The sequence below is a fragment of the Bradysia coprophila genome (genome assembly GCF_014529535.1).
Source record: "Bradysia coprophila strain Holo2 chromosome X unlocalized genomic scaffold, BU_Bcop_v1 contig_173, whole genome shotgun sequence".
Lineage (NCBI taxonomy): Eukaryota > Metazoa > Arthropoda > Insecta > Diptera > Sciaridae > Bradysia > Bradysia coprophila.
This window is the reverse complement of record NW_023503302.1, coordinates 1,837,826-1,865,216: the sequence shown is the minus strand read 5'-3', so window position 1 is coordinate 1,865,216 and position 27,391 is coordinate 1,837,826. Positions and strand designations below refer to the sequence as shown.

General features: G+C 33.7%; 1 protein-coding gene across 5 annotated transcripts in view; it reads left to right on the top strand.

Annotated features, from left to right (window-relative positions):
* LOC119068081 (teneurin-a) overlaps positions 1-27,391 on the top strand; it is a 289,470-nt gene that overhangs the window by 60,636 nt on the left and 201,443 nt on the right. For 3 of the 5 annotated variants that reach the window (XM_037171490.1, XM_037171489.1, XM_037171488.1), the window contains exons 4-6: positions 8,375-8,590; positions 9,407-9,649; positions 10,379-10,540. In XM_037171490.1, coding sequence (XP_037027385.1) covers positions 8,375-8,590; positions 9,407-9,649; positions 10,379-10,540 — 621 coding nt within the window. Of the gene's footprint in view, positions 1-8,374; positions 8,591-9,406; positions 9,650-10,378; positions 10,541-20,052; positions 20,197-27,391 lie in introns of those variants that run through there. The other 2 variants (XM_037171495.1, XM_037171493.1) reach the window with 1 other exon arrangement.

Below are 27,391 nucleotides of genomic sequence, written 5' to 3'. Positions count from 1 at the left end.
ACCTATTTTTTCTGATTGAAATTGTCACTTCCATTATACACTTTGCAAAATATTATTTTCTTGGGCCAATTTACTAATTTACTAAAAACAAGCACAGTCTCGAGGGTGTATTTAGTTCTGTAAAACTTGCTCATAAAATAATAAAGTTTGTCTTAAGCCTATATATGAAGGTTTACTCAAAGTCAACATTTTAGTATCGCATGTCCCTTTACATGAAACAAATCGTTGTAAATGACAACGTGAAAGTTCACCATTAATCATACACGTTTGTATGAATAGAATCCATCCATTGCTCGAATTTAAATTAGCTACCGAAGCACATTCAAAATACACATGCAATGTATACATACATGGAATAAATGGCAGTGTGAAATTAGCTCAACGGCATCGAACATACGATTACTGGTCAGGTTGAACGTTTTTGTATTGTTGATTTTATGTAGAATAACTTAAGCTGAAATTAGACTGAATATCTTGTTAATTCTACTTTTGAGTTTACAGAAGCTTCATTATACGCCTGAACAGTTTTTGATGTGTCAAAGGTTCTAATATATTTATGATGTGGATGAACCATAGTTCATATTATATATTTGACAGTCATTCATCAGACGGGCGCACACGAACTTTAACGCTACTGTTCGAATTTTCGAAGTTCCTTTTTTTCTATACTTGGGAATATTCATTCTATACTTGGGAATGTTCATTCCACTGTTTATTATACATTTACTGTGGTAGTTGTATTTGTTGTATTTGTGTGAATATGTTGTGCGCTCTAACTCTCCAATAATATCTTCTATTAAGTATGATTTGTAAACTTTGACATTTGTAGGTTTGCTATATCGAAAATTTACTGCAAATAGCCTAGAAGAACTATCTTTAATTGAACTTATTTTCATGAAAATCCAAATTTATACTAGTTCAGTTGATAAGGACCACATTTATGAAAACATTTTTAGACCCGTGCGAAGTACTGGGGTCTTATAGGTTTACGCATACGTTTGTAACACGTCGAATTGGACTCCCTGAGTAAGGGGAAACCTATTGTGGTTGTCCAGAGATGCCAAATCTGCAAGAAAAAAAATGTCCGTCTGTCCGTCTGTCTGTCTGCACGATAACTTGAGTAAAACGCATCCGATTTTGAAAATTCTTTTTTTTCCCGTTTGGTAATGTCAAAAGACAGGCTAAGTTCGAAGATGAGTGATTTTGGATCGACCCCTCCCGAGCTGTGGCCCAATAAGTGCTTTACGGTTTTTCGAAGATATCTCCGGACATTTAAACGTTAAACTTGTAAGTGATACGTCAAATAAAAGGTATTTACAATACCGATCGACAAAAAAAAAGTTTATGGAAATCGGATGACCGACTCGTGAGTTAGACCCCTTGGTGTGAAACAGGCACAGGGCGGCAAGCAGTTTTTGCTTGTAGGTCGGCCACATTTCAACATATTTCGTCTGTTCTAGCTTTATTAGATAGGTATTGACCGTACCAATCAGGGAAAAAAAAATTTATGAAATTATGTTCTCCGGAGCGTGAGCAAGGTCTCTTGGAGTGAGCTCTTATCTGGCTACTCGGAAGTACAGTGAACGTGGTGTATTTTGACAATATCTCGAGTAAATTTTGACCGAATTTCATGAATTTTTTTTTGTTTGAAAAGTATTAACGAATGTAAAGCGTCGGTACTATTTCCGGTCTCCTAACAAAATGGCTGCCGGCGGCCATATTGGATTTTAGTAAAATAGAAATATCTTGGGAAAAATGATACTTAGAGAGTTTCTGTTAACATGGAAATAATTTGTTATGTGTGTGGGGTTTCAGGGATTCCATATATGGACATCTATATATACCTATATACAGCTATATTGAGCTATATATAGGCATATAGAGCTATATAATAGCATATATTTATCTGTGAAATGTTTATTTATAGTGAAATATAGTTAAATATAGCGGTATATAGCTGTTTAAATGGGAATTTATGAAATTTGTCTTCGTACGGGGCTGTCTATATTGCCTCCGGCAATTTAGTTGTATATGATAACAAGGCAAAGAGTGGATAATGTAAGTGATTTTAAAGGAAGAATAGTTTTTCAGCAGAGAAGAAAATGAAGTAAGAGAAATGAAGAGTTTCACATTAAAGGCTTTTGATACGAATAGGTGTTTCGTACGGGTCGGCGTTAGCTATGTTTTACACTCGTATAGAAGCTGGGCCCTTCTAAAAGCTAATTTTCTCATTGTAAAGTAGGTAGAATTATCACTTAAGAGACCCACCGTTAATTGGACCTACTTTACAATGAAAAAAAAACTAACCTTTAGAAGGGTAGCCCAGTAGTAAGGAGTGTAAACGTTTTTATAAACTAACCGCAAGAGTTTTGGATAAACGTAGGATAACCTTTGTTATTTGAAAGGTAGGAGAAACTTTTAGAAAATAATTTTACAAAACTGAGGATTTTTTCTCTTCATACCAACAAGGACCTATTTTTAGGATTTTTTTCTCGAAATCGAAAACTTCGATAATTTTGGGATTTTTTTTCAAGAATTTTCAATTTGTTTCACCTGTCTTTCAGTTGATCCACACATACAAACAAATGTGCTAATATGCTTATTAAAGATGTAAAAAAATATTTTTTGTGGGTCAGCTGAAATGAAATACGTCACTTATTTCAGAGTCGCCAAATGTAATGACATTGTTGAAAACTCACTAAAATTCTTGAATTTTAGAATTTCGATAATTTTTGAGAGTTTTAATTCTTGAAAATACTTCATCGAAGTTCAATTAAAACTTGAACGACTGTGATTGAAATTAATTGGAATTCCATTCACTTTGACTTAAATATTTCAATTTACTTATTGGCAACAATATGGTAATTTAGAACCTTTCAAAAGCTTTTCAAAAACTCTTCTGGAGATGGGCCATTTTGTACTTAATCCCAGGAATCTGTATGGACCAGAGTGAAATTTGTCAGAGCTTGTTCGTGAAAGGCCATAGTTCAGTGGAATTCGAAACAGTTAAGCGAACTGATCTCTTAATAGATAGGAATTTGTATTTGTTACAGATAAGAGTCTGAGGCTTTAAGTTAGATCTGGTTAAAAGTTTTCGTTCGTTCTACTCAAATTTATGGCAAGGTGATCCACTTTTATAGATTTGTAACTGGAAAGTGCAGGTATCTTATCCTACATCAGTTTGTGTCCTTATTGCGAGGAACTCCCGGACGAGATTTGTGGATGTCCCCTACTCTTCTCTACTCTACTTTCCAAAATTAGTCTGTTATTGTCCGAATGCAGCAGAGTTAAATTAATTCTACACTTGCATTTTCAAATATATAGCACAAAAGACAAACTTTCGCCTGTCTCTTACTTTGTACCATTGACCTAATTCACCGAAGGCATATTTTCTATTCATAACGACTCAGATTAGATTAGATTAGATTAGATGGGAGGGTGTAAGCCCAGCACCTAAGCCTCAGATGGGCCTGTTGTGCTATTGTACAAGTCTCTTGATCATATGGACTGTGATTTTACATCATATCTCTCCCGACTTAGATTGTTCACAAATCGACCGTGTGTTAACGTCCCATACGTTGTGAATTCTCCAAGCCGTGGGTGGTATGCGAATACCACAACCATCACTAATTGACCTGTACATTTTCCCAAAGATGGCGCTATCAACATTGTCATGTTGTAGCTCTTTCTACTATTGACATTATGTCGATATGGTTTCTTTTATGGAGAAAGCGAATGTTGGGTTTTTTGATATTTCCGACTTTGTTACGGTTACGGCTATTAGTTTTAGGTAATAGCAAGTGTCTAATCACCATAGGCCATGAGTTGCCTCTTCGTATAAATCGCCATGCCACCATGTGACTGAACTCGTTCTGGGCGTTGCAGGTTGTAGCGTTTGAATGATTCGTATTTCGTCATATCCCTTGACATCCATACAACGTATCAATCAATAGATCTGTTAAACCTCGCGGTCATTTTGGAGTACAAGATAGTTTCTGTATCTTGGGATTGTACCACAGCAAATTTGTAAAAATTTGCTATGTGGTTTTGGGGTGTCAAATGAGAACCCGAAGCGTTTGTACCTTACCTGCACTAAAATTGACTGCCAGATGCCATACGGCAATGTGTCATTTTCGTACATTAATCGAGCACGTAATTTAGCATTAGCTTCTGGTAGAGTCGATTGTTAATCCGTAAACCGACGCCACGAAGCACATGTTAAATAACAAAGGAAATAACACAATTGTTGATATCGCACAATGAGGCGAGAACGACTTTATTGATCAAAGAGAAAATGACCTACGAGAACAACACTTTGACTTCGTTAATAAAACCTTTAAAATAATTTCACCATTTAAACATTACAGCAAAATAAAAACACCAAAGCCGTAAAAGTTGGCACAGAAATTAGACAAAATCGAAAATGAATTCACACACAGCCACACAAAAGAAACACTTTTAGAGAGCAACGCATAAACACGTCCGTTCTCTGTGACTGCCGTTGTCCAACCCTTCATAACGACTCAATATGTATAATAAAAAAATGAATTTTCCATCATATAGTTTTCCTATTATAACAATAAATATTATCCCAAGCAGAAGAGTTTTTTATATTTCGTAGCTGAAAAATGATTTGCATAATGTGCGCTTAGGGTACAATTGGCGTCAATTGAAAAACGTTGTCAGTGGGAGGTTTTAGCAAAATCCTCTGTTATAAGGATGAAAAGTACATTGTTACCAAAGACTCTTGCATGCAACTCGTTTTCACTCTCTCCCAGCGCTGAATGGCATTCATATAATAAAATTTCAGTGGAACGTAATAGCAAAATATCATGAATGGCTGTATAATGATCGTGAAACGATTATCAAATTTACACGATTCAAAATTTTACGTTTAGTATATTTTCCACTTTTTCGATACACAATACCGCAGAACGAAAAAAATAATAATAAAATGTTGCATTTATTGTCGAGCTGGGCGTAAAACGAATGTGTATGAAAAGGGGGGGCTTAGTTGAATATTTCAACAAAATTAAATGCAAATTATTCATCTCATTTTACGGTTTAAACAAAACATTGTTATATAATGCTGCAATAACGAATCCATTTTTAATTTTAAATTTTTTCAGTTGTTTCATTATCGATCACTGTTTTTTTTTTGAAATTATTTAAATGATTAATTAGAACCACCTTTGTGTACAATGAGCCTTTTTATACGTTTTTACCCGTCACTGCATTTATTTTCAATGAAAGTTTGGGATAAAACCCCAAATATTTTCCTAAAAATCATACAAACATACTGCTACATTACATGATTATTGATTATGCATGGGTAATATTCACACTCATGCGTCTCACGATAGTACAAGCACGTATAAGCAGTGTGATTACGTGACCATATGGTAAAATAGCTGAGGCAATCTTAGCTGAGTACTGCACTACTCGCTTCATCAATTTAATAGAAAAAAGAACCATTAGAACCACGTCAGAGTAAAGTAAACCAGGCAGTAGCGCTTGATTTGACTATGGACCTGAATTATCTAGTAGCCCTATTTTTTTGCGAATTTATGCCAGTGTTCATTTGAGTTCATTTCATACAGAGTATTAGGTCCCTCTTCTTTGACGTTTCGAAAATGAACCACTACTGCCTGGTTTATTTTACTGTGTCGTGTTAGAACCATAGCAATTCTATTTTGACACTCTTTTTCTTCTCGCGAAACTATTTAACTCTTCTCATAGACTAGGAAATAGTAGACTGCTAAAACTTTTATTCATTCATTCATTCATTCACTCATCGAAACAAAAAATGAAGGACACATCGCGAGCAACGCAATTTTCTTGTAGGAATTCGCTTTCGTGACACCTTTTGGTTTTCTTTTTTCTTCTACATTCATTCACAAACCCATCACCACTCAGTTCCATTGTGTAACCGAATAAACTGACTTTCACCCGATAGGATGTCGACAGGCAAAACAGTGCATCAGAATAAAAAAAACTTAAAACTTTATTAGATACCTTAGCAGAACGAAACTAAAAATCTGTGTTTTAATGATGACTGTATACATTACGGCTTTATCCATATAGAAAAACGTACTGATCCAAGCAGTGATTTGTGTGATTATCACATAGATTCAGCCGACCACTACTTTTATTACTCTCCGGCTTTTATTGAAAGCAGGCGGAGGTTCAGGGATATAGTAGTGTCGTTGGAAAGCTGAGATGTCAGACTGATGAAGTTGATTTTCGAGCATAATTTGTTAATTTCTAATGCTGCAAGGCCTCAGCACTACCAAAAATTTAAACTATTTTAAATGTAAACAAATAAACGAAATTACTGAGTTTCGAAAAACTCACAGGTAACTTTGTCTACATTATCTGCCGCAGCTCTATTTTTTGTATGGGGCGCTACAGCTGTGGCAGCTATTGTAGATTACCTGGAGACAAAGTTACCTGCAACAGCTGAGTTTTTTGAAACTTTTTTATCAGTGTATTGAATGATCGATAGAGTTAATAGAATTATTGGAATCAATTGGATTGCGTCAATTTTTTTTTATTACTAACAAGCGAAAATTACATTATTTTACATGAGTAGTAAGTTGTAAATTTCATTAGCTTCTTTTTCGGTTGTGTTCCAAGAATGCTACGCGCATTCCCTAGTTGAATGGCCAATGAAATTCTTTCGTATAAGAATTTTTTAGCACGTACATCACCCGATTTTTTGATTAACGATTTCCCAACTTCATCAATAAAAGACTTCGTTTCATCACACCATGGACCCAAAGTTTCGAAAGCTAATCCAACAAATAAGAAGTTTGATGCCTTGATTCTTGTATAATGATCGTGTTTTCGTTTACTAGCGAGCGTAGTAGCAGCACCGGCTTTTTTCAATGTAAGGTTTAAGTAGGAAGGTGTCAACACATGTAAGGTCCCACACTAAACGCTTTCCTTTTGACCAAGGGGCTAGAGTAACTCCATCTGGACGTTTGCCATCATCACGAGATAGATCAATTGGTTCGAGATCGCAATTGCGTCGATAGATTGCGATTAGCCTTAGTATAATAAAGAGACTAATGGCACCCGGTGCATAGAAATTATAGTTCCATAACAGTATTTAAATTGCAAATTTAATCACCAGTTCCGCCAGGGAGCCGAAATTATAGTCTACAATCGTGCGTAATTTTTAGGTATTTTCTTTCAAAAATCAATTTTTCTGAATGTAAAACCGCAATCCAGATCATGACCACAAATTCGTTGGCTTTGAATAAGAAACAGAATTTTTTTGTGGCATAAATTGCTCACGTTTATCCAAGCTGGTCAATATATCGCAAACAATATGGTTTTTTATTTAATGCTGACACATTTGTGGTCGAAATTGCGGCCTTGCATTTTCGAAAATGGATTTTTGTAAAAAAAAAATCATCGAAAATAACGCACAAATGTAGACTATAATTTCAGCGAACTATTCATTACTCTGAAAAACCTAGTTTTATTTATTTAAAAAAAATCAAAATTGAGTAGCACATTATTTAAGTATAAATAGTTAATAGGCCACAATCATTTTCAGAACGTTTCAGAACTTTAAATTTTTAATCAAATTGAAAAAGAAAAATGCAATGAAATTGTGAATTAACTACCACCCCATGTTCAGTTCTGTTCGAAAGAGGAAATTTAAATAGACATTTATGTAAGTTTTCATCCCGAAGTAACTCCCTCAGTGTGTGTATACAGGTAAATAGAAGTGTAAACGAGAAGAATTTTCCAATTTACCGTGTATTTTCTAATCTAAAAGCGCGCCAAACATATTTTATTTGAATATATATTAAAATTATGCTATTGTTTTTCATGTGAAATTGCGTTTGTTCGTCCCTTCTGGCTATATAACTTTAGCGAATACAAGACGAATGAGAGCAACTCCCACGGTATTTTTCTCAAGTTGCATAAAACTCGTTTAGTTTAAATAATAAAAAAAAACGAAGAACGAAAGAAATATTTTTCTTATATACTTTGGGAATGTATGTCCTTTGGGACATCCACAGCGTCTAGATTGAATATGAAATTTTAATCACATAATTTCATAGCAAATGACGGCAGGTAATATGTTCTGTGAAAGTATTGTACGCTTGGTATTATACTATATCTGTTTTACTGTATTATATATTGAACGGAACATAAATATTTTATTTTCGGGAAATTACATTTATCGGTTTGATATCACTGTGGAGTGACCGGAACCAATACGAACATATGTAATAAGGGAAATAGTAATTTTAAATAAGAATAAAATTGAAATAAAAAAAATTTTCAGCAATTTGTTGAATTGTGAATAGTTCAATTTGAATGTAAATAATTAATTTCTTTTTTAATGATTTTATAGATATCGAAAATAATTATCGCTCTGACGGTAATCCAGACGATGCACAACCAACGGATAACTTATTGTATTCGTCGTCACAACATCAGAGTAACGATTCTCCAAACATTAGTAATAGATCACCATTACAACTTAGACAGGCATCACCGTTTCCATTAGAATCGACAAATTCTCGAAGAATTCACTATGTCAATCCACAGGAACGTTTACTATCAAGTGGTAAGTTAATGGATTAAAAATCCACAACTATCGAATACATTTTAGACCAATTCAATCAATCCGTGATTTTTGGCAATAAGAAACGTAACGTTTTTAGAATCTGTTTCAAACAGAAATTTTGCACTCCTAGGTTCAGTTTCACTCTGAGATTCGAACGAAAAGTAGTATACATGCTCCTTGGAATGCAAACATTTAATTCTGGTTTCTCCACAAAATGAGTTTGAGTTTATAATCAATACCAAGTGTCGTTGCGAGTGAATCTAACGTCTCGACATTTTCAGTTTGCCATTTCCTAAAAAAAATACTTTGACTGAAGCAGCTCAACTCTTGGTTTTTGTCGAAATTGGGATATAACCGGAATACTATGCTAGGAATACATCAGTCTGAATAGTAGAACCATTTTTGATATTGGTATCGGGTTGTATGCAGCAAAAGAGAGTTAACGTAAATTTCATGCCTCTTCAAATGTGTAACAACATAGCACTACTCCTAGCATAAACATAGAAAATATTTGGAGGCGTTGCATTTCTTTCATTAAAAACTCAACACATCAGAGCTTAGTCTTGGGAAAATGTTTTCTTGAATTTTCTTAATCGATTATTACATTTTCTTGAATGGGATTACCGTCCAAATTCTTAAAATGACAATGCTATACTTTTATGAGTATGCACATACCTAATGCATTTAGGTAACCAACAATCTAACAATGGAAAAGGCCGGCACATATCTATTCAGCTTTCACCATAATTATCTAACTCAAAATACAAATTCCCTTGCGTTCGTAATGCTTCAACATTTTTTATTCTCCGTAAACAGGTGAGGCAATATACGCTTCAACCGGAAAATCAGTGCCAATGTCAAACAGTACACTGCTTCGTACGAGTGGCCGATCGGCCAGACATAGTCGCGGCGGAGGTGGAATGACGTCATCCAGTAGTGCATCGTCGAATAGTAACAATAATCTAGAGCGATATCGTGAAAGTCGCGAAAATCGCGATCAAAAGGACAAAGATGATGGCAAAGACAGCCATCGACCGACTAGATTATTGCTTCAAAATGGTAAGTTTAGATGTTAATGATCATTAATAAGCAACGGTCATAATTCGATAGCAAAAAATTGTTGCAATAGACCACATATCAACCTGACATAGAACTTTTCAATGGGAATGTGCTATTTCATACGAAATATAAATTCCGCAATGAAATCATTTTTAATCAAATATGATACAAATAACGATTATATTGAATAAGCTGTAGTTGAATGTACGGACACAACAAACTATTTCCGACGAAACCACAACAAACAACGTCAAATTAATGTCTGAATTGATATTTAGTACTGTCAATTTCATGCAACGTTTATATAAAATTCATATTGCACTACAAACAATGATTGTATTTTTGCCAGAATCGAATCAATAATTTAGCAATAAATGCATTGGGAAAATGGGAAATGAATTTGGTATCAATACAAATGTTCTCGTCTTCGAATAATATATTTTTTGGCTGTAATAGTTGAGCACTGAGTTGAAGGCATTAAATCCCAAATGAATTCTACTAAGTGTCTAGATTTCGAACAAAAATATTTTTGTTCATAAATGCTATGAAGAAGTCATAAATATTCGTTATGCATTGTTCAAAATATTCAACCTCTAGTAACATGGGTATATTTTTGTCAGAGCACTGAACTTCCTTTTACATAATTCGATGAATTTCACATCGGCCTAGATAGAAAGAAAACCGACTTTTGATTGATAGTTAAATTAAATTTGATTTGAATCATTGCAGACAGAGATGAAGATGAACCACCTCCAGAGCCTGCACCACCTGAAGTCCCACCTAGAGCCCAGTCTTTACTCGCTTCCATAAAGAAACTATCTAGTCATACAATTAAAATGGACGAAAATGGAGACCTGAAGCACGAAGAATTCATACCATCAAATCAGCACGGTAAGCACATAAATAAATAAATTCAATTTCAGTTTTTAATCAACTGAAAAACGAAAATATTATCCTCCGTCCAAAGTGGAATAAGATTAACAGTACCACCACACCACACTGATTGATTACTTTACTAAAATATTCATTACAACTTTCATCAATTATGGTTTATTATGAAGTCACATCACATAAAATTACCATAAATATTGTATACACAAGTCGAAGACGGGAGAGTCTGGTGTGTGTATGCAAAGAAAAACTTGGGATATTATTCCGTTTTCTGTGTTACAACAAATCAAAATAAGTTAAGCCCCCATGAGATGATTTTAACAAGCTGATGAATTGAAGCAATCATTCTAATGTGGCTATTTATCGTATGTCGACACGACACAAGGGCAAAGGATTTATGCGGGAACTGATGAGATTTATAACAAGACGTAAAAAAACTTTCTATTTTTTCCCCGTTCGTTTTTGTATTGGCTTCGCTCTCTTTTTTTTTCTTGTTCTTCTTCTGGTGTTGCTGTTTATACGACGGTGCGGCAAGGTGGATCTAGATATTATAGACGCTGAGATTTTGGGACGGTTGTATGGACGTTATATCTTAGAGGTAATGTAATATGTCTAGCGCATGGAAGGTTATACAATTTCAGGTTGAATAAATAAAAACTTAGGTTGAAATAATCGGTCAATCACTGTTAGTCCATTTGGGTTCTGTGTATTTATATGTAGGTGGAATGTTTGAATCTTGTATAATGGACAAACAAACAAAAAAGGTTTTAAGAAAATGATGAGATTTTGTGTAATACAATAAATGAGAACAGGTGTGTGTTACTGTTCTTTCTGCTGATTCATACAAAGTTAATGAATTTTCGCTGAATTTTGTTTCTTGATAACGGCTTTGTGTAGCTGCAACGTAATATTGTTTTGAAACGTGTTCAGATGAGATCACTTTGTCATAAGGACTATGTTTACCTGAACGATTTGTTTACACCTTAGTAAGGCTTACATCCAGATTAGGATGGCTCGAACTTTCCATTTTATTTTATTTTTTAAACCAGGGTCAAGGTTGCACTGAAGATGTTCCATAGAATCTTTGATAGAAGAACCTTTTTTTCAATATATGTTTTTCCCATGCCTTAAGAGCGATACTGATTTGCGGTGTAGTAGAGGTATGTTAGTTCCGCTGAATGATTACTTTTGACTGGATTCTTTACATTTACGCATTTATACGTGGTTCTTGGTAATAGATATTATAGTGCCATTTAAAATAAAAAAGGATTTTTATTGATTCAGCTCCTTTAAGAGTGATTGGAGTAAATTTCTAATAATGTCGACTTTACTTGCAAATAAAATCGAACAATCATCTCATATGAAGACGTATGAAGTATACCTGAATAGGTAATCTCATATAGAATCTAGGACAGGTAAGCTTCTTCAAATCGATTTAAAAGATTCTCTGGATCGTACTGAGTGCAACCATGGTGTTTTAAAATAAAATAAAATAAAATGGAAAATTCGACCCACCCTACCAGATCTAATAAGTGTTGAAAGTGATACTGTGCCAAACGATGTTAATTGTTGCATATTACCATAGCCACATTATGTCTCTGCTTTCGTCGTTTCAATGTGCAAAATATGTTTTCAAACGTATTGCTAACACAAACTTAATTGAAATTTTGACTCAGAAAATAAAAGGATTCAATTTCCATTCCGATATATTATTCGGTTGCACGGTTTGTATTATTTTGTGTTCGTGAAATATTTCTACTTTACGATGGAAGCCTAAAAGCACAATCTTTCACAATAAAATATTCAAATTGTTTTTACAACATGCTTTTTCAATAAAAATTGGAAATTTCCTTGGGAAATTCGGTTGACGTTGAAAAAAAGGTGTATATTCGATTTAATCGGGTTGACACGCATGTACAACACACTATACATATAGTTCAAACTGGCTTGAGATATACAATCTGTGTATGTATGAAAATAACCCGCAATATCAAACATATTTATACATTTCCCATCAAGTAAAGAAAGCAACAAAAAAAAAGGAATAAAAAATCAAAATAAATCAAAGCATTAAAATGACGAGCTGAGTGGAAATCTATTTTCAATATTAGAGCAAATATTACTTTCTTGCACTTTAAACATGAGAATGTGGAATAGGGTTTCCCTCAACTTCGGAAACGAGGAAAAATCCATTCTGTGGAATAGAGTCCCACGTGGATATTCCCTTTATTTCATTTATTGTTTTGGGATTCTCTTCTGTGTTTTTTTCGTTCTTCTTTTTCTTCTTTTCGTGTGTGTATAAATTTTCGATTGCGCTCTAGAACGTCATGGCAAATGTGAGCAAAAAAAAAGGTTTAACCGACTGAATGCGAGAAAATGTAGACGAGAAAATAAACAGTGTTACAAATATTGGCAAGGAAATCGAATGAGATGGCAATAAGGATCTTGATTTATTGATTTTATTTGTATTTGTTTAAGTCAATGTATTCGGTAAATATCTCCGCGTACTGCAAAAATGTTCGTTTTTTTTAAGTAAAAAGCATTGTCCTAATAAAAAAGACAAACGGATGGACATACGAATACTGGATTTAGATCACTTGTCGACAACTGACCACTAAAATAGCATCACATTTGTTCCTCTCAATCTGAATTGACTCTGTATATACACAGAATTAATTGTTCAATAAATTTCCGGTAATCGATTAACAATTAAACAAAAAAAAACTATTCCTTTAAAGTTTTTTATGGTGCTTCTCTCCCATCATCGGTCGAATGCCCAAAATCGGTTTTAAATTAAAAACTATTAGCGTTCACTAGAATGGACATCGATAACCGAACCATGGTTTACATTTACATTAGAGAAATAAATGAGACGTTTAACAGACATTATTGACGAAATTCTTTTATGGTAATGATGGAGTACAATTACGTCCGTGCTGCTAAATGTTTATTTTGACGTATAGGAAGGTTGTAGCCGAACTCAACGGGAAAAGCGGAATTTTCATTCGTCAAAATAAAAATTTGGAGGCATGAACGCACTGTATTTTACGTGTTTTCGCAATGTATATATACATGTAAGAGCGAAGTGAATTTAAAGAGCAGTGTTACTGAAACACATAAAACTCATTAAGTAGAAGAGAAATCTTCGGAATAATGTTTTGCACACATGATCCGCTGATCGTATGGACAATCTCACATCTAGAGTCTAAAACAACATTATTTTCAATACCGTAAACCTGTTATAATTGTTGCTGAATGTGCTACTACTCGTATTCGCAATGGTACAAACTTTATGTCGAACGTAATGTCACCCCTATTATACTTTGCAGGATGCTTAAAAACGAGCACAATTAAGATAAATTAGCCAAATTGCAATGACAAAAATATGCTCAAGTTAATTACATCCGAGGCACACACTAGCATAGACTAAGTAATTGTAAAAATGTAGATAGGAGAACATCAACTTCAATTTCAATGTCAATTGATGTTAAAGAAAATTTGCCTAAAAATTCCATATTTTCCATTGTTTTTCCATCCCATGGATGAAAACGCATTAGAAATTACTTCTCATTCTTAAAATAAAAGTCATCTCATCATCATCCCGTCGTCGTCCGTTAACCATCCATAGCGATAAAGTGGAATCATAATAAAAACGGAAACGTTTTGCTGACGCTGTTTTTAATATAAAATTGTCCGCACGTGTTTTTGAATATTCATGAACGACCCCAGTCATCATTAACTATAAAATTTTCTCATTCCTTTGTACCTTATGCGATTTTTCTCACAGAATTATGGTATATGTTGAGCTAGCGTTAAATAGCTACGTACCATCGTACTGAGTGTGTTTTGCAATATAAAAAACTATACGACAGTGAGTGTTCGCGCTACGATCAAAGGTTTATGTTGGTTTTTTTTTTCTCTCTCGCAAAAGTGTTATCTTCATTTTGCATTTTTATACATTCAGACCCGTATGATGTACAGGGGCTGGACGGATTTGTTCGTATAAGCCTGACGTTACACCTCAATGTATTTATGTGCTTCGTATGTAAGCAACTATATCAATCTATTTGTCTTATTTGTCAGTCATCAGTCATCCGACTGGGTGGAGTAACAAGGTAATTTGTATATTCTCGAATGGATGTTCCAGTTGGAAAAATAGTTTTCTTTCGGAATGGAGAAGAATCCATTGCTGTTGAAATGGGCTACAGTTAGTGCACGCAAGAGATGTATATAATGCGACTCCACTCCATACCACCCAAATTGTAAGTGGAACGATATGGAGTGGATACCACTTCTTATAAAACAGAAATAATGTTGTCGAGTAACGAATCACGAGTCTATCGTATAACCCTCCGAACGTACAGACAAATACAGTCGAAATATACAACTTACGAACGAATTAAAACGATAAAATGACGACAAAATTACTACATTACCATGCTTAAACTTAGTTTCGATTAACGTTGTTCCAAGACATTTTTGATCGTTTGTTGTAGGACCCAGTTTTGAATGTAGTGCAAATTGTTTGTCCAAACTCGATGTAATTGTTCTGTTGTGCATTTTCAAGTTAGTTAATTAAATCGTGAAATAGAAAATGTAACTGCGAGAGAGTGAGTATTTTATTAGCCAATCTCACGGTCGTCTTGTCACAGTGATTGATATATATGTTGTAGCTACATATCCAGTTCCGTATTTGACTGAATGAATAAAAATCTTCAACAGACTGTTTTACTTAGGATATGGAGGGACCAAAAACGTGGAAAGAAATGTTCAGGTACACGACACCCATTTCCATTTATATGTATGACTTCATCTAATATTTTAGAATATAAATTGTTTAAAATGTCGCAACTAGAACCAGAAACAACCGCGACATTATTCATAAATTAATAACGATGTTGCAGTAAGTGTGTTTCGCGAATGACCTTTATGTTATAGCCCGCACGAACTCCTAACATTTTTTCACAGAACAACGACAACATCGTCTAACAAAACAACGAAAACGCCGACGAAAACGAAATAATTAAAAGTGGAAAATACAAAAGTCGCTGAGCTTTGCACAGGTCTAAAATCCATTAAAAAGTTAATACAATTTTTCAGACTGCCGAGAGAACATCTCATTAATGACAAATGGACTAAGATGATTTCCCTCCGGACTGCCAAATATTAACAACGCCATGAATATTAATTAAAAACAGATCTTATCGTCATTGCGTTAAGAAAAGGGATGTAATTTCCTTTCAAATATATCTCACCATTCGAACTGTTGCATTTCCTTATTATATATCGTGAACGAAATCTTTTTTACGGCAAACTTTCGGCATTTATACACATTTTCCTGTATCTGCTCCTCTCTCCGACATCCTTTAATGACAGATAGATGAAGAATTTCAATATAGCTTGAATTTTGATACAGAGAAATGGGAAGTGTATCTACCATCTTATACACAAAAAAGGATACGCACGCAGTTCTCCATCAAAAAATCACAAAAATCCATACAAGACGGAAAAAACATACCGAACGAAGTTTATTTTGTATTTTCCGTGCGATCCTCTATGAAAGATACAAATCTTTTATTTATCACGTACAAATCCTGTCGTAAGTAATGTGGTTGTGGTAATGTAGTTGATGGAAAACGTTGAGCGTAATAAGACGAAGAAAGTTTTTTTTTAGATCTTCTTCTCCCACTCCTTGTATACATTTATTTATTTTATTTTTTTTTTGTGTGATATGGTTTCACTTCTCTATAAATAGGTTGAAAAAGGACTAAAAGTAGAACAAAAATGTCATTTATCGAAAAGTATACGTTGGGGAAATTAATTTAATTAATTGAAGAAAAACACTGAACGATACAACATTTATATACTGTAGTCCAAACTTCAGTAGACAATTTTTTTGTATTAGCTCAGATAGAGTTAATTGTGTCGAAAGTTTTTTCGCACGCAACGTTTTTGCTATATGATTGTAATGTAATGTAATGTGCTTGTATCAAACAATGTGTATGTTCTCTCTCTCTCTCTCTCTCTCTCTCTCGATGTTTGGATAGACATTTTCAAGTTCTTCTTGTGCAGGGTATTTATTGAATTGTAACCAGACGTTTGACCTGTGTTCGATTTGTATTTGTCACGACTAACAATAACGATTTACACGAAGATAATTTATACATTTGTAATCCGAGCGATTGATAAATAATCAGAGTGGTTCGCTTATCATTTTTTTCACTTAACCAGTAGCAAAAAAACAATGTTTGTTAAAGGAACGTTCAATATGGAACGTTAGCAATATGCTTACTCCACACACAATTTATTCTCATTCATTGATAAAGTCTCCCACATTCGGTTTACTGTCCAAAAATGTGTACTTTAGGCCATTATGTTTGTTTTTTGTTTATTGCAGTAGGTCTCGTATTAAAATTTGATTTTTCCACTTTAAAGAAGCACACACTTTAAATCCCATAACTTTTCAGCGTATACCGCCAAGCAGCTTCTTGGGTTCTTAGATTTGGACCTTGTGTAAAGACATATCTATTTTTTTTTAATATCAATCCAGTGACAAAGCCGGTGCCTTACAATCTGGCTTTCCCCGGCTCCACAGGTAGTGTTGGGAGCAGGAAGGATTATTTTCGGGACAACAACAAAAAGCTTTGGAGTTCACTGGGTGTATAAAAAAAACTTTTTTTTGTTGTCCTATCCTTAATTATTCAGAGAGTAAAGAATGAAAGAGGGACCCCATACACTAAAGAAAGCCGCCCGTTTCTATTTCGAGAAGTATTGAAAATGCATTCTCAGAATGCAATTTTTGTGGGTTTCCTTTGTTTTTTTCGTTTTCCACACGTATTCCACATAGAAGTAGCGTTTGTCTTTACGTTTCTTCAATTCCACACGTACGTGTGAGTAAAACGACACTCTTTACGCTTCTTTTGTGGACAACATGTAGAACGACGTGGAACAATTAAAACTGTAGAATGCTAACCAATTGCAAACTTATAAAATTGAGTTGAGTTTAGTCCATAAAATGATAGATTGTCAAAATACTTTTCGATAATTTTGTGTCGTCACATTCAACAATAGTGAGTGAATAAATATAGAATTAGCTTAAAAAAAAACTGACGACTTTACGAACTCCAAAGTGGTTTCACCCAAAATTGTTCGCATCATGTTCCTGACTGCGTTTTAAATGTTCAATGACAGCTAGTCTCGTCGTCAAGGCTCCAAATAATTTTTACATAAGGAAACCGAACGAAAAATAACCACTCAATATTTTTTTTTATATAAAATGTGCACCTTTTTAGACGATTACAACGATTATCAATTATTATTATTGTGGAGTCCACAATGTGTACCAATTTAGTTTAAGAAAATTCAGTCAAATAGAATTCAAATGTAATGACAACGTTCCCGCTGAATCCATTGCACTTCTATTAATTTCAAATTAAATTTTAAATTGAATAGGGAATAATCAAAACATTGATAGAAAAGACAACATCATCCAAGTTCAATGTACCTTTCACATACACTTCATCCCTCTCATGATACCCTATCAGAGCACTATACCGATTGGGAAAAAGCTCTCAGACACAAAATTTTATAATTCTCTTGGTGCTTTTCGGAACGCTAAACACTATGAATTTGGAATGGATACGAAAATTTTGATATTGTTTTTCGCATCAAGTTTTATGGTAGAGCAACATATTTTGCTTATGTTATTTCTGCAAAATATCCTACTCATCAATGCCAATCGAATGACATCAATTTTAAGAACTGTTGGCCGATGGGTGAACCAACACAACCCATTGAAAAATGGATACGAAATTTCCAACCGAAAATTCATTTCCTCCAAATACAATTCTCTCTCGCATCTCTCAAATTGTACAACAAACACATCGAGAAATTTCTTATATTTCGGTAGAGAGTGGAAAAGTGCTGTTGTGTACGAGCATCAAGATAGTGTATGGGTCGTTTCGAATTTGTTACCAAAAAGTTTTCAATAAAAAGCTTTTAAATGTAATTTGGCTAAGAAAAAAACGTGTTACTAAACAAACTGACATATAAACTGTTCTGTGCATCATAAAATTATATTTAGCTTATGTATGAAGTGCATCAAACAACCATTAAAATGCATTGCTAAATCGAATGAAAAACTTTTCTCGTCAATGTTTTTTTTTATAATGTTGGGTTGTGTGAGGAGTGTATTTATATGGGTGGCTGTCAAATAATATCTGTTACGTAAGACAGGATTTTTGCGTTTGCCTAGTGCGCAGTGCCACGCGGAAATTCAATTATATCATTTTGGGTTTGGGACAATGCACAATAAAAAAAGCTTTTACGGTACTTTATTTTTGTTTTGTTATTTTAATATTGAATTATACGAACGAAAATAGATGTATGTGGTGGTTTTGTGAATTTTGTATTATTTTTTTTGTGAAAGTGAAATAATTGAATTTTGAGTCGCTGTTTCTAATTTTTTTTGTGCGATGTTACCGTAGAAGATTGCTAGAGGTACACTTATGGTTAAAGACAAAGTGGCAGCCGTACAGACTGTATTAAGTTGATTGTAATTTTGAATAAATTACAGCAGAGAATAAAATTTATTGCTATCGTGTGAAGCATTCACATTCGATGTGTCGTAAGTGAGTAAACTTTGAATCTTTTGATTCAAATATATTTTGAGTTAAAGATTCAACCATGGAAAGCAGCACTTATTGATTCAATCAATTAATTTAATGAAAATGGCTTATTGCAATACTTCTATCAATTTAAAAAAACCAAAAAAATTCTCTCCACTTTCACGGTACATTTTTCCTTTGTTGTTTGTTGAGCATGTTGTTGTTCACACCCACCTCGCGATGATGAATGTTGTGTTGAATTTCTGAAATGTCCTGGTTTCGAATTAAATTGTCATTTTCATACAAAAACTGTGTTGATAAAGTCACTTGTTTTGACTTAATGACAGCCGTTGGCAATGGTACCCGTTGACGGTATACGAAACATTTGGCAATGAGATGTTCTGTAAAATCAAACAATGAGAGTTAAATTGCCATTGTTGAAAAATACAGCTGCTTTTGCTAAAAATTAAAATTAAACTTTAACTTCACCTGGATGTATGTGGACTTTTAAGACCAACGCCATAAACAACAAATAGAAAATCAATCAGGACTCAATACACTCTGTTTATAAATTGCTTTTTTTACGTGAAATTTTAATGGTGGAAGAATGTCCTAATCAATGAATATTGAAAACACGCCATGAATACGTTTCATTCTTCATAAAACCAATCATTCTGTTTCCCGCTCTGGGCAATATACGAAAACATTTTTATTTCAAGTTCCCTACTTCAATTGCACTAATTTTGAAAACAAAATATTTTTCTGAATTCAGTGACAATAAAAAGCAAGCTCCTCGTTTCGGAAAACCCATTCGAGAAAATTATTCAAAACTTGACTAATTAATCAGGACCTTTTCATTCAGAGTAATTTAATCCATGCAAACAGTCAAACGGTTGTTCGTAGATAAATAAAAGTAGTGTTCAACAAATACAAAAAAAAACTTGTGCGTAGTACGGAAAACAATCAAACGAATAAAACTGTGAAGAAAGAACTTAAAAAACAATTATAAAATGGTGCATCGCAGCAAGGCAAACATTGTAGAGAGAGTGGGTAAGTCATACAAACACATTAAAAACTTCGTGTGTGCTTACATTAGATAGGATTTATAAGTTACTGACAGCATTATTCCATCCTAAATGAATTGAAAGATTTTCATATTTTTTGTTGTTCTCGTACTGCTACAAAAGTCTTCTTATTGTGAGCTAAGTAAGTTTCAATTTCAAATGCACTTCGAAATTAATTAACTTGACTTGCTCGTAGTTAGTAGATGCAGTGTGTAAACGAAATTTCAAAAGGTAGCGAGAGCTTTTAAAGTTTAAAAACTTGGTCAGTGAACACAGCATAATGAGAACAGTCTGCAGCTATAAGACAGCCAGAAAACACCAATGCGTTTTATGTATACTATTGGTATTGGAGGGATAAATTGAAAGTGTCCAAATTAAAAACAAAACAAATCCCACAATTTGTAAAATTCCGATATCGTAACGTCTAAATGCCTTTTCTGGAAATAAACTTTCAATTCATTCAACTGATGATTGTCATGTCAGTCGATGATTGCGAAATTGCGCAGATTCAAAACCAAGAAATGGCTTGGGTAGAGCTGTACGCGTTTCCTTCTTTAACACCACTGGTTAGGGCTGGCTTTAGGTCCAGCTAGCGCTAATATAATCTCTAATATTTTTTTAAAATGAAAATTCCTTTTTCAGCAGAGAGGGGTTTCATAATTGAATCTACACCTATCACATAATTTATTGCGGATTTCGTAATTTTCCATGCAAAGTTGAAATCATAGACGTAATTACGATTCAAACTAACGAATGGAATATTACGAAATCCGTATTAAATTGTGATAGGTGGAGATTCAATTATCAAACCTCTCTGTGTGCGCAACCAAAATTACAAAACAATCAAAATGGAAGAATGCATCAGCGGAGGAGGAATTATATTATATGGAGAGTTTGATTTTTTTTTCTCTATATTTTAGTGTTACCTATTCATTTGAGGCAGTGAAGTTTCAGAATGAATTTGCGTTAACGGTTTTACCACACGAATTTACTACTACCTGTAGCAACACAGCAACGCGAAAGAGATCTAATTCAAAATTTTCTTTTGTTTTGCTGACAAAGTTTGTCAGACAAACTGACTAAATAAATAAAAAAAAAGTAATGAAGAAGAAAAGGAAAGTTTGATTTAGGTCTCGATCGCGGTGCTATGTTTGCGACAGCTTCAACAGTATTATAAACAGTTTTGATTGTATGTGTGGATCAGCTGAAACAAATTCATGCTGAAAAATGTCTACCTCTGACTGTACGTGTAGCAGCGTGATTAAGGCGGGAAGGGGGTGCCTAAAAATCAGAAATTTATCAACGATCGGTCAAACTATTTTCCTGCTAGACACCAAAAAAGTAATTTCTTGTTTCATTTTTCTTATTGTGGTTGAATTGGATGAATGGATAATTTTTGAGTTTTGCAATATTGTCACTGATCTACAGGTGCCAAAATGAGGCCAATCATACAAAAAAAGATGTAGGATACACGAAAACAAGAATCTAAATAAATACAAACAGAGAATGAAAAACGTATCTATCATCAATATTTACCCTCAATTTTTTTTCTCATTTTGATTTGATTTTTTTATGGGAAAAAAATGTTATAAATAAATATCCTTTCACATGTTTATCTTATCCACTCGAATGCTTAAAACTAACTTGTCGTAGATAATACAAGTGTATGACAGGTATATAGACAGGGACTTAATATCGCGTTAATGTGTACACGAATAAAAGATGACGTAAGAAATTCCTTCAATCTCACAACGAATTTTCTGTATGCTCTCCCTATTAATCCGAGGTTTATGTCGGTTTATGAGGTTTGATGAAGACGATGAAGATTATTGAATTTTGGTTGCTCAGACTATCTAAATGGACCCCAAGACAAAATTTTACCTTTAATTCTTTCCATGACACAAGAATATCGACTCTCTTTACATTTCTTCCATTCCCCATGTACGGTTGAGTGTTACGACTCTCTTTACGCTTATTTTGTCATTTATTGACAACATGTGGAACGATGTAGAGCAAATAGAACTGCAGGAATATAGAAGTGTAATTATTGGGAGGATAAATGTTGAATGAAAATGTGAATTACTAAGACTGCCAGGTATGTACCAAGGATCTCTCTTCGGTAAACTGCTCCGGCTCAATATGAGATACCATTTGAACTTCACTTCAGAAAAATTACTGAATGACTAGGCCTGTTCATTTTAGAGAAATAGTCTCAAATTCATCTGGCATGGTGTCTATCTGGTCCGGAAGGCCAAAATATTGGACCCGTATTTTTTTTTTGAATTTTAAAAAATAGTTTAGATCTGGGGAGCGAAGCATTTGTTCAAATGTACGAATGCGTTGGTTAGAAGAGTAGAAAAGATATATACCATCATTCTCCTCTCTTCTAACCAACGCTTTCGTACATTTGAACAAATGCTTCGCTCCCCAGATCTAAACTATTTTTTAAAATTCTAAAAAAAAATACGGGTCCAATATTTTAGCCTTCCGGACCAGATAGACACCATGCCAGATGAATTTGAGACTATTTCTCTAAGATGAACAGGCCCATGAATGACAATATTGCCTGCTCTCTTGGCCTTGTATACTCGCGGAATTTTGAAAACCGACACATTTTCTGCTTACTGGTTTTTTGTGAGTTTTGCATGTATTTTTATATAGAGAAATCAAAAACTCAATTAAAAGATAGACACAGAAAATGTGTCGGTTTTCAAAATTCCGTGGGTGTACCGACCTATAGCGAAAATTTCAACTTTGAAGCTTTGGGAAGGAGTTTAAAGGAGAATGTGAAATAAAGTGGTTGAAGAGATATCGAAGGTGATCCTAGCCAAAAGGGATTGTTACTTTGACGAATGTCGGTAGAGACCTTTGGTATGAGGCCCGTAACCATTACTTATTCAATAAATGTTTCCTTCAATGGAATAGAAAAACTTTAACATTTTCCTGAGAGGTTTTGATTTTCTATACACCTATGCTTTTGATCTGGGTATTTCCGTTGAATCCGATTTATTTTTCTTTAACGAGAACATTGTACAATTTTCCTTCAATTTTATCAAGGTATTTTTCGATATCCAATTGCCATTTTTTTCCCGAAAAGTTCTGTTGATTAGTTTTGAAAAGCATTCTCATAACAATTTAATATATTTCTACCTATCTTGTGTGTATTATATTCCTTCTTTTATTGAAAAATAGAAATAGAGCGGCGCAAATCGTACTTGAAACTTGTTCCGATTATATATGAGGGGAAATTTATTGGCTGTAGATATTTATTAAAAACTTATAGGAAAATTTTAATCTTCGAATTGGATACGATTTTGTCGTAATACATTGTATACATTGTATATTCAAGTTTCTAAAAGACAGAAACAGAAAATCTCAAAGTTTTACAATTATTTGAACTACTTGGTGAGGGATAAGTTCACTAGTCACAAGTTTAATGATTGCGCGTGCTATTTAACAGAAGATAATATTGATGTTTCTACGTACTCCATTACTTCGGAAACAACTTTGTGATACTCTTAAACTCACTCCGTATGTTCTTGAGCAACTTGCTTTGGCAACTGTTATACTAGTGTTTGTCGATAAGACAGTTGCCAGAGCAAGTTCCGCAAAAACATACGGAGTGAGTGTAATGGAAAACGTAGCAGCATCCAATATATTCTGGTTTACTACCTATCCCTGTTGATTTCCATATACAAAAGTAAAAAAATTTAACTGAAAATAGTACACATTTAATGGATCATTTGCGTGAGGGGCAATTTGTTGTGTAATGGTCATCTTTCGCATTTGCAGGATGGAAAACCGAAAAACCTTTATCTTGTAAAAAAAATGGAATTTTTTTTAAAGAACGCAGACAATGTTCAAACATCCCTTACTAGGGAAAAACTAACTCACAATTTGTAGTGATTTTCGAAATTTTTTTGAATTTACTGAATATTTTTTTGACATTTTGATTTGCGATCGGCCAAAAAAAACATAGAATAATATCGACAACCTCTCAAACCTATATCTCTATTAAACAAATTCTTCCTATTTAAAATGCAGGAAAAAGTGGAATAGTGTGCTCAATTCTTCATTTTATTACATGAGAAAATTGTTAATCGCAAAGAAATATCCCAGAACATTTTAGCTGTGTGTGTGTGTGTGTGTGTGTGTTGATATCAATACAAAATGCCTTTCGCAAACTCACGGAACCAAGCAGGATAATAAGGTAAAAATCTACCGACGAAATTATTCTATCAAGAATTCATTTTCCCCATTTTCATTGTGTATGAATCGTATTTTCTTTTTCATACTTCAGTTACACCAATCGTTCGAACAACCTCATTAAAATCGCATTAATATTTTTTCCTTCCATTCCTTTCGAAAAAAGGGCCAACATCGATTTTTCGTTTAAAGACAAGTTGAGTGAGTAAAATGGAAAAAAAAGAAAACATTTCAAGCTTGGGAAAACAATCTCTTGTTAAAAAAACAGGAACACAGAAAAAAAAAAACTCAAATAAAAACACATAAATACCAATTGTACATATGCTGCAAAAATATTCATGAAAACTCTAAATAAGAACACAAATAGAAAAAAAAAGTTTTTGTGTAAAAGCTCACTGACCCAGAAAAAAGAGAAAATCTACCAAACAATCGAAAAGTAAAAAAAAAAGGAAAATGTTGGTTAAACAAACGATGACCAACGAAATTTCTGGCGATTACAGTTTCGAAACAGTGTTTATCACATACATAATTATTGCCAGTGCAAATGCATGAATTTCCAATCATATTGGCCACAATCGAATTGTGATGAAATTCTTTTTTGTTCGACGTGAAAGCATTGTCAAAATGATTGTAATTTTATGAAAGAGTTGCGGTATATTCCATGGGTTGGCTTTTTTCCCGTTTCGTCGTAGATTTCATGAACTGAGTCCATCCACCTGTCGTTAGTTCAATAGCGAAGGACGACAAACACTAACGATAGATGATGGAGATGAATGCAGTTCTCTTTTGTATACTCACAGCATCTGGGTGATCGATCTCCTGCACCGATAATCCATTCACAGGATACTGAACCCTGGACTCCAAGTGAGAAAACTATTTTTAATGTGTGTTTTGTAACTGGAGTCGCAGACAAGAAAACATATTTCGGCTTTTGTACCGTTCATACGTACATCACTGACTTTAGATTCTTAATGGTGTGAATAGATTTCCTCAGTAGCTGATGTCCGAAAAAGTGAGGATAACTATCAAACCAATATGTTCTGAATTGTAGTTGTCTATTTCGTTCACTTAAATTATGACAAAAAGTCATTACCATACATGTCGATACAAACCTACAAATTTACTTCATTTTACCATTTCAAATAATTTGCACCAATGTTTCACACACAGACCTAACAGGGAATTAGGTCGAAAACGGGAAAAAAGACATCTATTTCAACTGGCATAAATTATCCATTTTAGAAGGTGTATCAGGCACAATATAATTTGCAATCTTCAAATTGTAATATAATGTCAATTCGAAACCGGAATTTATACTCAGCAGGAAACCTAAATAAATTTCTCTTTGGATTTATATTATTTTCCAATAAAGGAGTTGGAACCCGACAGTTCTATCGGATCAGAAATTAGCATAAGTCTTTTTATCGAATTTTATTTTTCGGGTGATGGGATTTTACAGTCTGTGTGTTGTGTGACAATTGGAATGGATTAGGCATTCTTCGGATTAGACTGTTATTGGATTGTGTTTATTTTGAATTCAATGGGGATGTATTGACATGTGAGACTTTTAATTAAACGAAGAATGTAAATGAATGGAGAAAAACGAACAGCTTTCTGTGGAAAATTCAATTAAACGTAGAATAAATTTATTGGCCATTATTGTTTAAATAATGCCATCACTCTCAAACAACGTCCAAATTATTTATTCGAAAGAGTTAATCTTTATTCATTTAAAAATCAACTAGTGGCAATTATGAAATGACGAATTTAAAACTAGACGAATATGTTGATACAGCGTACCACTAATTTACAATTTCCAGTAATTCCTTTTAAAGTGGTTTTGCTGGTGTTACGATCGCAATGTTACTTAATCCAACATTTTTAGCACTTTTCCGAATATTTTATGAGAATTGAACTTACTGATAGGGTGTAGCGCCAGTCGTGAAATTTGAATAGATAAGCGTTTATTCACAAAATACTCATAGGGAGGGGGGAAGAGATAGAAGAAAAAAACATGCGCTTCAAATATTCTCAAAAAAAAATCATTAATTTTTGCGTGCTCTTTAAGAATGGTCCCTTTAGTAGTGCTAGTAACTACAGGCTAGTTCTTTTTCAAATAAGCACGCTCTAAGTTATGGCTTTGTTTCATGAACTAGTTTTATCTTCATAGTAAAGGTCAGGCAGGATGTGGATTTCAACATGATTTTCTACGGTAATAAGTGAAAAATAGATTATATTTGCTTGGAATTAATGGATGCTTACCAATATGTGAGAACAGAAACCTATAACCAATAGGCTTTGTTTACTGTACTGAACCCTTCCCAATTTTCCGTGGATCCTCATCGTGGAGTCCATAATATCCTAAGGTGCAAAGTCTCCCGGTCAATCCCTAAGATATTTACACCGGTCTTAGGTGCTAAGTGCTTAGCCTCCAGAACAGATAGGTTCAATAGATAACACTGACATTAACTTCACAATATAACAGTTCAAAACAATGGTCCCCTTTTTGGTTTCATAAAATTGTGGATGAGAATTTAAAAATTTCGATCTCGATATAATCTGTATATTTTTCCCAATCCCTATTTTCTATATATCCATCTAAAAGTGCTCGTAAAATGCTTCAATGCTTGAGAAATTGTTTTAAGTATTAAAATTAAATTTACATTTACATTGAACTTCGTTCCATTTTAACTTCTGTTTCTTTATAATTATAAAAGAAAACTTTTATGCACTTTTAAATCATTAAAAGAAACTTCTCTCAATTTGTTTTTTACTCTTAAAACAACCTTGTCACTTTTCTCGTGGATATATACATTCACTTCCAACATACCGTCTCTTATCGCCATAAAAAGTTGATGTCATGACTTGAAGAAGAAAAAAAAACATTTTCTTTTGCTGTTACGAATAGAAAAAAAGGAAGAAAAGGAAAGAGAAAAAAAATCTAAAAATTTAATGTAATTTGCTTTTTTATTTGA